The sequence below is a fragment of the Corvus hawaiiensis genome, chromosome 9 (assembly GCF_020740725.1).
Source record: "Corvus hawaiiensis isolate bCorHaw1 chromosome 9, bCorHaw1.pri.cur, whole genome shotgun sequence".
NCBI classification, from domain to species: Eukaryota; Metazoa; Chordata; class Aves; order Passeriformes; family Corvidae; genus Corvus; species Corvus hawaiiensis.
Window position 1 is genome coordinate 28,162,986 of NC_063221.1, and position 13,072 is coordinate 28,176,057.

The 13,072-nt window shown below is 41.5% G+C and overlaps 1 protein-coding gene across 3 annotated transcripts in view; it reads right to left on the bottom strand.

Moving 5' to 3' along the window:
* The window catches only part of GLIS1 (GLIS family zinc finger 1), a 181,705-nt gene that overhangs the window by 30,959 nt on the left and 137,674 nt on the right, over positions 1–13,072 (bottom strand). For all 3 annotated transcript variants that reach the window (XM_048313177.1, XM_048313176.1, XM_048313175.1), the window contains exon 5: positions 3,447–3,608. In XM_048313177.1, coding sequence (XP_048169134.1) covers positions 3,447–3,608 — 162 coding nt within the window. The remainder of the gene's footprint in view (positions 1–3,446; positions 3,609–13,072) is intronic.

Genomic DNA, 13,072 nt, shown 5'->3' on the forward strand with positions numbered 1-13,072 from the left:
TGCTCTGTCTCCTCTAAGCTCACAAACCAGGCACGATGCAAACAGAACTGATTCTGCACTGGCACACTGGGTGTGGACTACGGGGCTGAGGTAAATGCTAGTGAGGTGGGACTGAATGGGTTTTGAGAGCCTTTCTTTTCTCCCTACTCTTTACAGCAAACAAAATTATCAAGAGATCACCCAGTATAATTATAAAGACAGACATCTGGGGGTTTTTTGAGTTCTGATTTACATAGTTTTTACAACAATTGCTGGGCACTGGTGAAGCCCCACCTCAAATCCTGGGTGTAGTTTTGGGCCCCTCATGACAAGAAAAACATTGAGGTGCTGGAGCGTGTCCAGAGAAGGGCAATGGACTTGGGAAGAGTCTGGACAACAAGGAGTTGCTGAGGGAGCTGGGCGGGCTCAGCTTGCAGAAAAGGAGGCTCAGGGGGGACCTTCTTGCTCTCTACAGCTCCCTGACAGGAGGGTGCAGCCCAGTGGGGGTTGGGCTCTGCCCCCATGAAACAAGGGTCAGGACAAGAGGAAATGGTCTCAAGTTGCACCAGGGGAGGTTTAGATTGGATTTTAAGAACAATTTCTTCACAGAAGGGATGGTCAGCCATTGGAACAGGCTGCCCAGGGAGGTGATGGCATCACCATCCCTGGGAGTGTTTGACAACTGTGTGGATGTGGCACCTGGGGACACAGATTAGTGGTGGGGTAACGGTTCGACTCAAAGATCTTAAGGATCTTTTCCAACCTTAACAATTCTGTGACGCTGTGAAATGCAGCAAAGCGGATTCTGGGGCACCTCCTGGGAAAACCATCTGAGTCTGGGAAAGAATTCCAGTGTCCTCTTCTCACAGGCAAATAAATAAATGAGATGCTCTAATTTAAATGCTGATTCTGGACTCCCAGCAACTGAAATCCTCACCGAATTCTTCTCTTGGCAATGCCTACTCCCAACAAATGGAACACTATCTCTGGGTTACAGAACAAACTCCAAATGAAGGTGAAATTGCCAAAATGAGCAAAGGCACTTTAAAGTAACCACTGACTTAAGCGCCAGCAAAATAGTGCTGCATGGCACAGCCCACAAAGCTTTAAAGTTGAATGGAACATTCTTTTGCCCTCTATGTTCTTGCCTCATCTATCAACATTACCTCAGCCTTCTCACCAGGACTAGCAAATCCTTTTGGTGTCTTCTCAAAGGTAGAAAACTGGTTTGCCATGACCTCAGTGTCACATTCTTTAATCCCCTTGGTTTCAGAAGGAGGATGCACAGAAGGGAAAAAAATCCCACCGGTTTTGGGAGAAGTGACTGTGAGGTCCTCTAAACCAGTTGCTCTGCTCCTGGAGGAGTGCTGACATGCCCTTTTTACCACAAGGACAGACAGGTTCCCTTTGTTCTGCTTCTGCCTAGGAGAAGGATCTACTTCCAGATGATTTAGTAGGGATTCGATCAAACCAGCGTACACCAGTAAGTGAAATGATTTACAGATTCTCCTTTGGAGAAGATAAATGATGGAGTGACCTACGTTGAGAAGCTTTAAAACCAATTCCAAACGCACTCAATAAGGAATAAGCAGCCTATATAAACCCCCTTTCTTTTTAAGTACCTCCAGAGAATAAGTATTGCTACTCTGTCCAGCCAGCAGGAAATTTCTGAAGGAATAATAGAATCATTCACCAATTCATGACCTTACAGGCTAACACAGCACCTACCCAGAAAGTTACAGGGCAGAGGAGATTTATTGAGAATGTCTGGAGCACAGAGAACTGACACCTGAGGAAAAGCTATGGAAAACTTTAACAAATCCCTTGGCAGAAAAACTAGCAGAGTATTTTTCAAATCATTGATGTCATTCAAATTAGTGATAAAATGATTCAACTCAGTGATAGGGAAACTAGATGAAAATCTGACTACCCTTACAAAGGTTCATGGCTATTTGCTCTGACATTCTAGGCAGTTGTTTAATGCAGCAGCACCATCCTGTAGCTCTGCTATTTTTCACATTCACATAAGCACACAATTTACTGAGCTTAAACCACAGGGCTTCAATTAAACCAGGTAACTGGAACTCAGTGTGCACAACTACAGGAACAGTTGTAGAGAACCTGCAATGGAACAGCATGGAGGATGTTTTTAGATATTTAAGAAAGTTAGTAGAAAATTATTACTGTACCTTTTTCCTGATTTATGAGCATTTCAGATAATAAAGACAGAGATAAAGGGAGAAGAGAAGAAAATAGAAAGTTAAGACATTTGTTTTCAATATTGCACAGACAACACACAAAAAGAATTTGTGCTCATTCTAGTAACCATTTTAAGTTCTCTCTTAAAACTAATAGATGGCATTCTATTTGTGAGTTTGGATAATAAAAAATATATCTACTAGGTTCATGCAATTAAATTTAAAAACTGCACGCAATTTAGTATATCCACTTTCAAAAGAGATGCAAATTACAAATTCAATATCTCAGGTTGACTTTCAAATAAATAAAACATTGTTATTGTAAGTGTGCTTTGGTTTGGAAAATGTGACTGACTCGCTTCTCTCACTTGTTTGTTTTTGCAAGGCATAATGTACATTAGACATTCCTTAATGCTGCACTGTCTGAAATGTGTAACTGCTTAAAAAGTAAATATCAATTAAACTCAAAAGTTCTGCCCCATAAACACTTGGCCAAACTAAACCATGTATTCACTTCTTTGAAAAAGACAAAGGAACAACTCTGCCTGTTACTCTTTACAGGCTTTATGCTGAGGACATGACTCGTCTGCAGAGCTGCCTCATTGCCTTCTTTCCCCATGACCTGGTGATTTCATCTCAGTACAGCCCAAGATGCTTGACAGGCTCCCATCTTCTCTGTGAGACAAGTGAGAAGAGCTGCAGAGTCAAGCCCAATCTACCAACTAGAGAATAACAGAATGTGTTTCTCACAGTTAATTCTGATGGAGGGTACTTAACCAATTCCAGAGTTATGAGACAGATTTATTTTCACTTTTACAAAATTACTGTCCAAAACTGAGGTGCATTTACCTTGCCCTGAGAGGTCTGAACAGCTTTTGCATTCACTCAGAACTCTCACTGAAGGGGACGGGAAGTGAGACAATGACACAGATTTGGTGCAGCAGCAGTGACTCAGCTTTCACTCAGCTACACCTTATTGTGCTGCTGCCTCCTCTTACTGGAACAGGAACAATGGGAGAGTTTGCTGAGTAACTTACTTCTTCATAACTTACTTCTCAGCATGAGTAACACCAACTAATTGCCTCTCTATGATCAAGACTTTTTCATTTCTCAAAGCACATCCAGTTCAAAACCAATACACTTGCTCATAGCTGAGTTTTCCAAGACTCTTCTCATGAAAAGGCCAAGTCCCCCTGCAGTTACAGAACTGATTGTGTACCAGGACTGCTGGAAAACTCAGTGCAGCTCCCAGTATGAAATCATGCTTACGGTATCCAGGTGTGTCCGCTGATGCTTTGCCCGGTCGCTGGAGTTGCTGAAAGCTTTCTGGCAGCCAGGATGCTGACACAGGTATGGCTTCTCCCCAGTATGACTCCGGAGATGAATCTTGAGGTTCTCAAGCCTAGAAAATGCCTTGTTGCACCCTTCAAACTGAAAAACGTCATAAAAAAAAATCATTGTAAGGTTCTATTAAATAAACCATGTGCACCCACAATGAGAACAGTGTAAGAACCAAGTTGGACATGCAATAAATCAACCAACATTCAAACATCTGTTGAAATTTATTGATGAAACACAACATATTGTGCTGTTCATTTAATCTGTCACCGAAGACATGGTGTGCTGCTCAGTAATAATACAAGGGTTATAAATATCTCACACATTCTGTCTGAAGTACTGAACACTTAAAGACATGGTGTCAGGACAGAAAATTTAAAGAAAGAACAAGTGTTCTGAGGAGTCCTCTGAGATGTTAACTGGCACAGGAACCACTGTGGGCAATAACAATTAGCTGCTACAGACAGAGAGCAAGAGAAGCTATTTGTGGCAGGTTAGAACCTGGTTTCAGATGTCTGAAATATTATACACTGGGGCAGATGAGCACAGACTATTACAGGAAGACCTGATCCATTTGAAGATCAATCCAAAGGAACTCTGCTGTTATTCTGCACCCTTTTCTTTACTAGCTGTATCATTCAGAGCTGTTCTCAGTATTTATACAACCAGTAACCTGAGAAATTCTGACTTCTTAAGCACCCGTTTCATTAGGGAGCTCAGCAATAAAACGCTGCATAGCTTTCATACCAGAAGTCACTGTTTCAAATTAAATCTGAATAAATAAATAAGTAAAATTGCCAGCTACTAGGCCAGGGAAGGGTGTTTTGCATTGCTCACTGTAGGTGTCAGTGTTACAGACAACAGGCAGTGGAGGCACTGTCTGTAGGATGTGCTTTGGGAACTCTCCCAGGTGAGCACAAATACTCACGTGTGCACACACGTTCATGCACCTGCACACCCATAAAATGCACTCGCTTACACATGTTGAAATACTTGCATGCAAATACTCCAGTGATGGAATGCATATTCTTTGCCCACTCTGCATATATTGCTGTTTCATGGCACTGCAGATCTTCTTATGCCTCTACACAGACAAAAACCTGGTTCCTCAAGGATTTGTGATCTCAAGGAATGTATTTGAGAAAGACAACCCAATTCACCTTCATATCAACTCTAACAGCAATTCTGAAATAATGCAGGTGTATCTTCATAGAATGGTTTGTGTTGTAAGGGACCTTAAGGGTCACCTAGTTCCAAGCCCTGCCATAGGCAGGGACACCTTCCACTATCCCAGGTTGCTCCAAGCTCCGTCCAACCTGGACTTGAGCAATTCCAAGGATGGGGCAGCCACAGCTTCTCTGAGCAACCTGTTCCAACCCCTGTTTCTGGAAGCCACAGATTTTTGCACGATTCATGGTCATAAACAGTGAAATCCTGACTCTCACAAAATCAGCAAATGCTTTGTCACTTCCTTTTGCAGAGTCAGGATTTTGTTCAGCAGCTTTCCAGGAACCTGTGGCTCCTGAGATGGCGTCACAGAAATCACCTTGCCAATCCTGTTTGTCACTCACACCTCTTACACATATCAGTGCATGCAAACTGCTGACCTGGCTGTTGCATCCAGCTGTGCAGGGGGAGGGATGGGAAGGGAGAGCAGATGCAGGAGCCTTGAAGATGCTGTACCCTGGAGATGCCTATCTCCCAGGGCCTGCCAAAGGCAAATTAAATCACTGATGGAGAAAGGCTCACCACATTCTGCTCAGCCCAGTGTGTTTTGTAAATACCTCAACACAGTGACCAACACAGTGAACCAGTGATCAGCTCTGCACACTGCAGGCAGAGGGGCTTCTGGCACTTCTCTGTCCCAGCCACTCAAACATCAAAGGATCAGTGTGGCCTTTACCGCCATAAATATTTTACTGCCCTGGGCAGATATTAACCCATCTAAATGCCATATTGGGTCTATTTGTACAGACAAGTATCTAATATATTTCCATCTTTACCCATCACAGCTATTGTGACAGATCCACAAAATCACCTGGAGACATGCAGTTTATGAGTTCAGAAGCTTTGTTTGGCCACAACCCACCTCTGAACATTTGACCTGGTGCAAGGAGGTGGGGAGGTTTGGAAGTGACCAAAGCCACCAAGGCTTCAAAAGAAACAAACTTTCTTCATGACCATCACTAAAAATCTGACAAAGATTCAGAATGGAGCAATTTGAAATGTGCAAAAATGCTGAAGTCTATGAAAAATAGAGCAGAGTTCAGCAAATTCATAGTTCTCATAAGGACATTCCATCAAGCTGAGTGAATGTTCTCAGGTCCTAAAGATCACTTTTTTCCTTTTTGTTCCTAATCTTCCTCCTTTCCAGCCTCCTTTGATTAGTGTGCCCATAGTGTGGCATCCCTTTGAACTATTATTATCCCTTTCATCTCTCTTGCAGGTCCCCTTCAAGCACTGAGAGGCTGCTCTAAGTCTCCCTGGTGCCTTCTCCAGGCTGAACAAGCCCAACTCTCTCAGCCTTTCTTCTCAGAAGAGGTGTTCCCTCCCTTGGAGCATTTTTGTGCTCCTTCATCCCCCAGCCTGTGTTGATACCAGAGGTTGCCCTGAACCAGCTGCAGGACCCTGGACTTAGCCTTGCTGAAACCCACAAGATTCCCATGGGCCACTTCTGGAGCTTGTCCAGGTCCCTCTGGATGGCATGCCGTCCCTCAGGAGTGTCAGCTGCACCACGCAGCTTGGTGTCACCTGCAAATTTGCCGAGACTGCACTTGGTCCCAGCATGGACCCCCAAGGGACACCACCTGTCACCGACATCCAATCTGAATATTGAGTCATTCACCACTACCCTCTGGATGTGACCATAATTCCTCATTCCCTGAACACTCCAGCCTTCAATTCCATCTCTCTCCAATTTAGAGAGAAGGATCTTGACCCTCAGAATGTTTTTCTAATGGATTACCAGTCTTCAGTTCCATATCTAGAGCCTAATGCAAAGTAGGAAGGTATGCAGAATAATCCAAACTCATTAAAGGTCCAGCTCCACTCTCATTGATGTCAGTAGCAAAAATTCCAACAGCAAATGTCCTAAAACATCTAAACACAAGCTTAATTTAAAACACATGAAAGCACATATGTTTAAGAGTTTGCTGGATCGACACTTGAGGAAGAGAGGGAGCAGGCCCTACCAGAAGTGCTCAGAGCTACAGTGTAAGCAGCAATACTCAAAACAAATATGGGCTTATTTACAGACCCTTCTACTGTGGTCAGCTGCCTTTTCTTGGTAAATATGTCCAATGCCTTCAGCAGTAAGGTTCCTCCATCACCACATATGCTTGGACATTCAGAGCTTTTCTTATTTATGTTATTATTTCCTAATTCACATTATTTGTATTAACCAGCTTATTAAACTGCATAACAGACAGTGGGGTAGTCCCAATGCAATGATAAACTCAGGATAAAGATGTGAGGGGGAACAATACAACAGCAAAGAGAATGATGTGACTGCAGTACTCATTTTCAAGTTGGCAAAGGCTGGGTTGGTCAAACAGGAAGAAAATCAATGGGAAAGGAGTGGGGGCAAAAACTTTGTCAGCAAGTGATGAGAAGAGGGGAAGGTGAAGATGAAAGGTCTGAAAGGGAGGGAGGAAAGCAGCTGGTACAAAGAGCTGAGCAGGGTGGGGCTGAGAATCCACTCAGAGCTGCAGAAAAGAGTTGCACTTTGAAGGACACCTTTTTCAACTCTCTTATTTCTTGCTGGATCTGCTGACTGTGTCCCTCACAGTTTATCCCTATGGAAGTCCACATATGGAAACAGCTTCCCTGAAGAGGAAGGCTATGGTAACTTCACCTGGGTTGCTGTTGTTAAGACAGCTTTGTTCTTCTTGGGTTTAACTGCTACTCACCAACTCTTTTAACCCTTCCACTTACTCTTGCTACTTGGGAGTGTATTTACATTTATATATGCACTAAATAAAGCTACTCTTGGAGAAATGGGGTGCTCCTTCTCCTTTTTAAATAACCTCCAGGAAGATCCAGCCATCCCACAACTGTCTCAGCTTCAACTACGAAGAACTAATGTTCAGTTTCAAAAGGGTTCCAGGATGGTAAGAGCTATTTTATCAACTGAGAAGGCCACTTACAGGATCTCCCAGACACCTGGCCCCAATCTGTCACTGCTTAATCCTACAATCCTAAACATTTTGTGGACGTTTGATGCCTGGGATAACAGTAACAAATGCTGCATGATCCTCAAAGCCTGTAAATGTCAACAGAGCTCTTAAACAAGTTTCATCAATAAAAATAATAATTAAATTGCAATTACTAATTTTTTCTTTGCTGTGAGATTGTTAATGCTGCACACACCCAAGCACAGACACTAAACAATGCCACATGATTACAGCAAGAACACAATGCAGTTATTGGGTTTTATAACTACTGCTGCTTTTAGAACACAACTTCTACCAGGAAAAAATACCTTGTAGAAATTTATGGGACTAAACTAGTTCATCACCATATGGAAATACATGTGTTATCTTTATTTCATACCAAAATCTCACTGCAGTGTCGCTGTTGCAATATCATGCATTCAAAAGCCATATTTATAAAAACACAGAATTATCTCACAGTGATCTAAACACATCACAATTTTCCCAACAAAACAGTTTAATCTAATAACTGTAATTGCTTAAAATGTTTTTTCTTTGCTTCCAGATTATACTTTGAATGCACCTGAGAATGTTGCCATGCAGAAATAATAGCATGTTCCCAAGAGGGTTTATATTATCAAATGTTTACCATTTTCACAAGCATATTTAAGCACGGTCATGTCTAGAATATCTGTCAGTGGTACAGATCAGGAGAAATAAACTATAAACTAACCAGCTCAGACCATAGGGCAAAGCAATAACTGACATTTTCTTAGGAAATGAGTTATGACTGAAAAAGAGAAGCCTTCACAGTCGTAGTGCTAAATAGGTCCAGTGTGCCATTAGAGCAAGCTCATTAATATACACCTCTGCTCTCTGCTGCAAGATCAGTTAAACAAGCTGCCTTTTATTTATAGACCTAAAAGGGAAAGAGCAGGTCATACTGGCTGCTGACATCTCAGACAGCCTACAGATGGAAAACCCAAAACATTTCATTCCAAAGCATTTAATGCTATCAATAGGAAATCTGATGTCTGGTCAAAACATCCACAAGCCTTATGAACATTGTGAAATGTTCTTTCTTCCCAACTGATTACAAAATTGGGAAAATTTTACTGAAAAACATGTTACGAGAAAAAGGATCCTGTGAGGCTGCGTATCCCTTCTGGAGGGGAGGAAACAGCCACACCACTCTTTAAATAGCATCAATGTTTTACAGCACACTGAGGCCAATGTCGGGGCCCTGGCTGGAAGCACATGGGGCTCCGAACCTTACAAACCTCAGGAACTCAAACACATCAGTTGCTCCACCCACAGGACAATCAAAGTATCTGTTCTGGTGCTTTGTTTTTCCCAGCTAACTCCTGATTAGATTAATGTTTAATTCGCTGTTGTAGCTACAATGTAAAGCTCTGATCCTGCAAATAGCTGCAGGTGAGTAACGTGGCTCATGCAAGGAGTTTTATTAAACTCAACAGAATTATTTGGGTGCATAAAAAATCATGGAATGAGATTTTAACATCCTAAAGGATCCCGATTTATTTAGCCAGATTCAAACTTACAGATTAAAATTGTTAGAAGCTTTAACTGTTAGAATTTTAAATTGTTAGGTTTTTTCCCCTTTGTGATTGCAATAAAATGGCAGGTAGTGGTAACATAAAAGGACCTGCCAGTTTCTGGGTTTGGTTTTATTTCTGAAGCCTGAACAATTTATGTTTACAAAGTGACACTACATGCTATTTCATTTGAGTCTTGGGCAAAAATGCTTGTACTTTTTATTGTTTGTCTTTTAAAAAAGCATTTGGGGCTTTAGCCAGAGTGTTGTACAGCTGCTGGTGCATAAGAGATGAAAAGCTTAAAAGGTTCGGAACAGGAAGAAGAAAAACTTAGACAAGTAAGCCACAGTATAAATGCAATATATCCTTCACATTGTTGGGGTTTAGGGTAGTTGTGGCCAACCATTTGACATCCACACACTGTCCACCAGTAGTTCATTTTTCTTTATGCTGTTAGACAGGTCATGTATTTCCTAATTTCCATGAAACTGGGAAATATGAATACACTGAAAATCCTGGAGGAGGTGTTTGATCATCACTGAATTACACAAGACTTTAGGCTGTCTCTGTTATTTCAATTTTATGAATTTTATAAGCCCCTAAGCCCACATTCCTGAACCCCCTCGGGCAGTACCAGGAGAGATGGATGCATGAGGAGTGCAGACCTGGCCCACACAGGACTCATTTAAGTCACGAGGTTCCAAGAGTGACCAGGTCTGATTCTGCCCACGAGGCGATTCCCACACACAAACAGACACCTCTGACTGCAGAGGCAGCCACCTGCCTGCCAACATCCCCTGCACAGGGCAAACACTGCTTCAAGCACTGGAATATTCATACATTTATTTCTTCTAGTGCCAGTAGGTCATGCACTTCAGTGAGCAAAGAGAGTTTTCCATGCGTTTTTCAGCAAACCTAAAGTATCTGGGGAACTATCAGAGTATCCTATCCTTTTCACAAGACCCAATTTCTAGTATTAAAACTCTTTTTAGTAATCCTTCTTTAATCAAGCAGAAGTATAAACATTTGTCAAAACAGGGGTAGTTGCATTTGTTTGCCACAACATATGAGAATGAACCAGGAAAGTTTGGAATATTTTACTATCAGCAGCTTGACAGCCACAGACTTTGCCATAAGGTTTTGCTAAATATGTCATTTGGAAAGCAAACAATTTTCTGAAACCTCATTACAGTTGGACTGAATGCAATATTATGGCTTGCAGGCAAAAATAACATTACATGAGGCAACATTTTAAAGAACAAAATGCAAAATTCATAGGGCCATGTAATCAGCAAAGGAGACACCCCATGTCAGCCCCTTTATTTCCTCAGATGTAATTGGGAAACTATTCTTTATTTGGGATTTTTTGAATAGTTTACAAGCTATTTGAAATTAAAGGACAGCACACAATCCAAGATTTGCTGTTCTAATATCTGAAGCCAGATCTGCTTGTTTTGGGGACAAAATTAAGATTGAACAAAGTCAATTAAAAACCCTCTTCCATCCATGCCAGCAAAGAACCACAAATAAATTAAAATGTTTCCCTCCAGTACTTTTAGATTTTTTTTAATAAAAAGTATCATTTCCTACATGTACTTCAAAAACTCATTTCTCTGGATCAGTAATTCATTGTCTTAATTTCCAAGGCAACATTTCCATTCCAGTTTGCATCTAAAGTATCATCTATTTGCACCCATCTCCATCTTTAAAGAACAGTCTGTGCTCTTAGTCTGGGGGGCCAGTTACAGTGCAAACTGTTCTGTACCAACAAGCAAGGTGAAAAAGGTGCTCATAATCTACTCACAGGTATGAGAGCTTGAAAGTTTGGAGTGAAGAATTAATTTGTTTAACATAAAGAATGTAGCCTCAGAGCAAAGGGAGAATATATTATGATTGATGTGGACTAACCAGTTGGGGCAACAAAAAATAAAACAAATAGAAAAAAGAAAATAATTAAAGAGACAACAGCAGAAAGAAGGGGAAAAATAGTAATTATGGAAAGAAAAAAAAATCCTACCCCAAAACTTATGGCTGATTAGCACAGCGTAGCATCTTAAAAGGCCAAAATACCACATGTGTGGCATGTTACAAAAGAAGATTAAAATAAAGGAAAAAATAATCCAGAGAACCATGAAGTCTCAAAACATCTGGAGTTTTATAGTAACAAGGAGGAAAAAATCAAAAACGTAATTGAAAAAAGTCCAGTGCAATACATTATTGGTACAATGAAGCTTAATGGAATTGAAAGGAGAAGAGATGAAAAGGCAAAATAAGGGGGGGCAAAGGAATAAAAGAAACAAGAAAAGGCATTTATATTTTAAAGATGTCACTGAGGGGTTTTTATCCCAGTTATTAAAAATTACACACCCTGCTTCTGTAAGCTGTTCCTGTAATGTGTTGAGCGCTCTCTTTCAGCGTAGGACATTCATGCACGCTGGGGAACTCAGCAACCCTTCTGTGCCCAGCACAGGGCATTTCTCACTCCTGGGTCTGGGAGAGACGTCTGCAAAGAGGATGGCAGAGAAGCTGCCTGTCCTGGTTTACATTCTGAATCCAATGGGAGATTGGAAGAGAGGCAGGACAAACAGAAATTAATAATGTTCGCTAAAAACAATGCGTACATTCAGGAATTAAGCAAACAAGCTGTTATACTGGCATCAGACACTATTGAAATACTCTGAATGTATTCACTAACAAACACATGGAAAAAAACAAAATAAAAAATTTCCCTCTTTATTTCATATTTTTCTTTATTTTTAATGAACCAGTAAAGGAATAAAAAGATCCGCACATAGTCCAGTCTGCCTTTGTAACATGCCAAGAGTGTGTCTAGGAACAGCACAGGTTTCCAATGTACCACAGACAGAACATCCCAGGTTAGGTCTGTGCTCTGTCTCCAGTCACAGGAAGATTTGAGACCAGCGTGTGACAAGCCTGTGTGTCACAAACACGGTGTCATCTGGCAGCAGTAAGTGTCCATCCTCACTTCCCACTCACCCCCCTGGACTCCTCGGTTTTTTATGATCCTGGAAAACCCAGCTCCTACCTTTGTCAAGACCAATAAATAAATATGTTTTACAATCATAGCTTGTAACATGTCATCCCAGCTTACAAAGTGGCTCCTGTCCTTGGCAGATCAAACAGGAGGATCCTGCGGATAAAATCTGATCTACAGTGGGAAATAGCTGGCTACAGCTGACTTAACTAGTCCAGCACAACCAAATTCTCTCAGGAAAGATGAAAAATAGCAGCAAGGTAACTCTTTGCCCATCTGTGTGGGCTTTTTGTTGCAAATACAACTTTTTGTACTGGTTCAACACAGATCGTTCATTTTCCTCACTAAATCTGTTTCACAAAGTCTGTAGTTTTATTGCTAGGGTTTTCTCCCATTTTAGTTAGGGTGGATTTTTTTAAATCTTAAAACCTACTGTCTTTCTCAAACTCTACCCTGTGCTCATTTCCACAAGCACATGATGGAGCTTTTATCTCAACTTGTTATTTCTGAAGATCAGCTCAGAAGAGTAAAGTTTCCCTGCAAATTGACAAACTGCATGAATTTACCAACGCTGGATTAATCTTCGCACAAAGCAACGAGGAGAACATACAACTGTCTCCAAGGTTATTCTCAGCAGTGGAGTAGGAAAGTCAGTGGGACTTGCAGGGCTCAGATAGGCTCCTGCTCTTTCTGTGCCATGCTGTGCCAACCTGATTATCCATAAGTGAAGACTGAGGTCCAACCTGTAATCCAAGGCAGGCAAGGGATCAGCTAAAATGACTGTACCTGACACCTCCTCACGTGTAAAGCTGAGCTCTAGCAAAGAGCCCTACAAGAGGTACTGGTGAATCACTG